Source organism: Sorex fumeus, unplaced genomic scaffold (assembly GCF_029834395.1).
Source record: "Sorex fumeus unplaced genomic scaffold, SorFum_2.1 ptg000034l, whole genome shotgun sequence".
Classification (NCBI taxonomy): Eukaryota; Metazoa; Chordata; class Mammalia; order Eulipotyphla; family Soricidae; genus Sorex; species Sorex fumeus.
This window is the reverse complement of record NW_026606091.1, coordinates 22,770,658-22,775,339: the sequence shown is the minus strand read 5'-3', so window position 1 is coordinate 22,775,339 and position 4,682 is coordinate 22,770,658. Positions and strand designations below refer to the sequence as shown.

Genomic DNA, 4,682 nt, shown 5'->3' with positions numbered 1-4,682 from the left:
CTTAAAATATTAAGAATTTCACATAACTGGTCACACTGACTTCACTTTATTTGAATTTCCCAATTTTTGTCAGAGAATAATCAAACTCACATAATTCAACCGTCTTTAACTCTCTCATTCCTGCTTCAACAGGGACGCCACTATTCTAGCTTGATCATTTTTCCCCCCAGCAAATAGAAGGTGTGAAAAAAGCTTTTCTCCCGACAGATATAATGTTCTAGCATGAAGAATTCGGTCATTTTCTCTTTCAATTTTTTCAGCCTTAAAGCAGCTCACAGCCCTCGGGATAGCCCAGGGACCATGCCAATGCCTGGTGTCTGCAGCCTACTCCAGAGTTAGAGGTCAGGTAGCTCCTGGGGGGGTTACAAAGTAGCTAACATGATTTCAGTTGTTAAAAAAGCAACCAGTCCCATTTCCTTACCTACTCACAGCCTCTTTCAGTGTCCTTAATCCTTACCACCTTTCCCTAAAATGTGTCCCCAACATGCCTATTTACACGGCTTTTGGGCACTGGAGGTCTGCACGCCCATCACATACCCGCTTCTAACAGGGTGAGGCTGTTGGAGCAGGGCAGGCGCCTTCTTTTGGGAGCTCAGTGTAGTAGTCACGCTTTTAGTTGCACAGCGAACTCTCCTCTGCGAAGCCTAGACTATTGTCTCATGGTCCCACCTGCCTTGGCTCTGGTTGATGTAACAACAATATCTGTCATAGGGGCTGTTCTGCTTGTAAGAGCAAACGATGATACTGTCCTGTGGCACAAAGAAAATGCTGTCCTCGGGCTCAGGGCACTCGGACCTGTCCCAGGCAGAGCACTTGACGTCCAAGGCACTGTAGGCGAGGGAACTGCCCGAAGGACAGTAGCCATCCAGGTATCTGGAGGTCTCCTCCCGGTGCCCACTCTGGGCCGGGCTCTGACACTCTCCTTCCTCCGTGGGGCTGGAGGTGGTGATAGAGCTGGCCATGGGCACCTCATTTGGCCCCTGAGGAGGGGGCTTCCCCTTGAGGCTTGCCTTCTTAGCCAGCTCATCGGAGCTCCCCTTGCCTGACTCCAGGTCTGAAGGGGTCCTCAGCAGCTCCACCACCTCTTTGTCCTTGGACTTCCGGAAGCAGGGCAGCTTGCGCACCCACAGCAACTCATTCTCCGGCCACTTGGTGCACCCCTCGGTCTTCCTGGCCAGGGCAATGGCTGCAATGCCTGGCAGGCAGATGGCCGGCCCAATGGCCAGGAGGGGGATGTTGCCCAGCGTCTCCCCTTTCATCCCAGAGACAGTGAACATGAAGCCAAACACCAGGAAGACACTGACCAGGGCCACCACCAGCCCTGTCCTCGGGTTGATGTCATCCGGCCTCATCTTTCACTCCATCCAGCTCTGAGCCAACGAGAGGACCAGGGAGCTGCTCCTCTCCTCTGTCAGAGGGAAACCACAGCGGATTAAACAAAATCCAAGTCTTTTCCACCCACCAAGCCTCTCTGACTCTCTCTCTTCTGTCTTTCTCTCTCCTCTCTCTTCTCTCTCTCCTCTTTCTCTTCTTTCCTTTCTCGTTCTTTTCTGTCTCTCTTGTCACTCTTCTCTCTGTCTCTCTCTCCCCCTTTCCTTTCTCTTCACTGTTTCTCTACCCTTTCTCTCTCTCTCTCTCTCTCTCTCTCTCTCTCTCTCTCTCTCTCTCTCTCTCTCTCTCTCTCTCTCCCTCCTGTCTCTGTCTCTAGAGGTCTCTGTCTTCTTTTTCTCCTATCTCTTTCCTTTCCCTCTCTTCTCTCTCTCTTCTCTCTTTCCTTTTTCTTATTCCTCTCTCCCTGTCTTTCTGATTTCTCTCTCTAGTCTCTCTCCTTTCCCTCTCTCCTCTCTCCTCTTCCCACTCTCTCCCTACCCTTCCTCTCTTTAACTACCTTCACGTCCGTCACCCTCCGTCTACACACACACATACACACACACACACGCACGCACAGCATCCACCAAGTGGGGTCCCCTAGGTACCTGAGGTTCCCCGTCTCCAGGGAGCAGGGAAGGAAGACGAAAGAAAAAGCCGGTCTCCTTGGGCACCCCGCGGACTAGTGGCTCTCCCCGGGCTCTCCTCCTGGTGGCTGGCAGAGAAGCGCGTCCGCGGTGCCCCGCGCCCCGGCCTGCGGGAGGCGGGCGGTGGCGGGCGCGCGTGTCCCGCAGCCGCGCCCGTCGGTGCCCGGGGCTCTGGCAGCGGCGCGGCGGGCGGGAGGCAGGATGGAGCGCGGGGCCGCCGGCCGCGTTACATCACTGGCGAGCGGGCTCCGCGGGCAGGAGCGCTGGGGTGCCGGGGGGCCCGACCCCCGCCCCAGGTCAGCCCCCCGGCACTCGCAGCAGCTCGGATCCGGGCCGCAAGGGCCAACGCTGCCCGCTGGGGGTGCCCGTTCCTGGGTCCTAGACGCTCCTCCAGCGACACATCTGGGATGCGCTAGCGATCCGACTCGAAGCAACTTCCAGGAGGGTCCCCGCCAGCCCGGGTGTCCATCGCGAGGTTCTGGGGCTGGGGGCGCGGGAGTCGTAGGCTCTCCCGCCGGGTCACCAGGCCGCCGGACTCGGCTCCTCGCAGTCGGGGCGCAGCGAGGCGCAGCGGGGTGGGGGGGGGGGTGGGGCGCAAACGCTTGAGCCCGTGGCCGGGGAGCCGGACTGGTCCCCGCTCCCGGCGCGCAAGGGACCCAGGCCCAGACAAGGTGAGGGCTGGGTGAAGTTTTACAATGGTCTTGGGGTTGTGGGAGCCCCCTGAGTTCTTCCAGGTCCAGACCCTGGAGGGTGAGGCCTAGGAGCCCCGTATCTTCCAAAGCGGCAAGGGAGCGGCCAGGACCTGAGGTACAGGGATCAAGGCTAGTGGTCCTGAATCCCCATCCTGGCACCCCCACCCCCCCAGACCCCCCTTACCTCCAGGTAGAACTCCTCCTGCAGGCGAGCCTCCCTTCTTGTGCTCCCCTTTACAGGTGGCTGGTTCCTTTGAGTCTGGGCACCAGGCTGACTTGGGCTGTGGGTGCAGGGAAAGAGTGAAAAAGCCCGATTGGGAAGAGCCGGGGGCTGGGCAGAGGCACCATCTTTCATGCAAGACACTGTCTTGGTGGAAAGAACTTATTTGTCTGATACCTATCTGAGCTCCAACTCATCATGCCAGAACTGAGCTCACTGTAGTTCCTCCAAGTATGCTTGTTCTCATTCGACCCCATTGTTCTTCTCTTTTACCTCAACTAAGTAACTCCGGAATTACTTTCTATTCCTATCTTTTCCTAACAGCCCAAAACCAATAATTTCTAGGGCCTATCACTAGTCCTATCACTACCCAAGTCCTTAGATTCTTACCTCCTAAATATCTTGCTTTTTTCCTACCTGCACCTGATGCCAATCATGTTTCCTCCTATAGTCTCAATGTCCCGTGAAACAGGACTTTGAATAAGAACTAACTAAGGTCCATTTCAGCTTCATAAGTGCATGGATCTCTGCTAGTCCTTTCTTTAGCTTTGTGATGATGCCCAATAATTGTGCAGGTGCTTCAACAATTATGCAGGAAATCAGTGTGGCTCTTTAAGAAGTTATGTTGCTGGGCAGAGAACTTCTCTCACACAAATATCTAATTTCATTCTTTCAAGCTATACCATTCATCTACCTGGCCATTAGATAAGACCCACACACAAACCACAGGAAAAATCACCTACTGTTTAATGAGATGCCTCATAATTTCAGATGGTCTTTGAACCAAGTCAGCAGCAAATGTCTGTGTTGGGGAGGGTGGTGGTGGAAGACATCACTCAGGGCCACCATATTAAATGTTAGAAAAGGCATCTCAGTGCTGAATTTCTTCCCTATAAAGGTGATGATACCAGGATGTAAAAATCTTAAGCATATCTTGCATTTCTGTGATCCTGTACAGCCATCTACCAAAGATTTTCATCAAAAGAAAAAGGAAATTCAGAGTGGAGAGGGGCTTTAGTATATGAGTGCTTGAGATCTAATGTAGAATCTTTTATTTATAAAATTATAGAAAGCATGGGATTTTTTTGTATTGAAAGCAGCAATTTTATTATTAAAATTATTATTTTAATTACTTAAATATAAATAATATAAAATTATTATTTATTAAAACTATTTATTAAAATTATTTACAAAAACCCAAAGACATACTTCATGAAACTGGTACAAACTATTTTTTTTTCCTGCCGTTGACTTTTGCTCCAAATATCACAGCTGAGAAATACTGTATAAAATAAAAATAGGATTGGATTCAGAAAAGTACTCTATGGTTCTAATTTTCCAGTTGGTAGTATTTACACATAATTATTCACAATGAAAAAAAGGTTTACTTTAAAACTTTAGTAAATAATTAAATAATTCCCGCAGAGGAATAATAATTCCTCCCCTGTGTGGAGTCGCGGTGGGGGTGGGGAGAGATGTCTGGGGCTCAAGGCATGCCGACACTTCGGATGCACTTCGGAGGAAGTGGGTGCGCAGGTCTTGACCACAAAAGGGTCCCCCTTGTGTGCATACAGACTTCACGTGGAATTAAAGATAATTTCAAGATTATCTTGCAGAAAACTACTTAAACTTCTTTTATTGTTCAGATGAGGTCCAGAAAGATGGCATTTATTCGATATTACATTTGTGTGTGTGTCGTATGTGTGTGGTGGTTGTGTTGGATGCTGAAGATACAGCCAGATAATATATGGACTA

At 50.8% G+C, this 4,682-nt stretch overlaps 1 protein-coding gene across 1 annotated transcript; it reads right to left on the bottom strand.

Annotated features, from left to right (window-relative positions):
• Positions 1-324: 324 nt before the first annotated feature.
• TMEM215 (transmembrane protein 215) lies at positions 325-1,495 on the bottom strand. The gene has a single exon (XM_056117196.1). The coding sequence runs from the start codon at positions 1,350-1,352 to the stop codon at positions 645-647; it is 708 nt and encodes a 235-aa protein (XP_055973171.1). The 5' UTR covers positions 1,353-1,495; the 3' UTR covers positions 325-644.
• Positions 1,496-4,682: the final 3,187 nt, after the last annotated feature.

Excerpts from the sequence above, each read along its gene's own strand:
- TMEM215 (XM_056117196.1), bottom strand. The coding sequence starts at position 1,352 with ATGAGGCCGGATGACATCAACCCGAGGACAGGGCTGGTGGTGGCCCTG.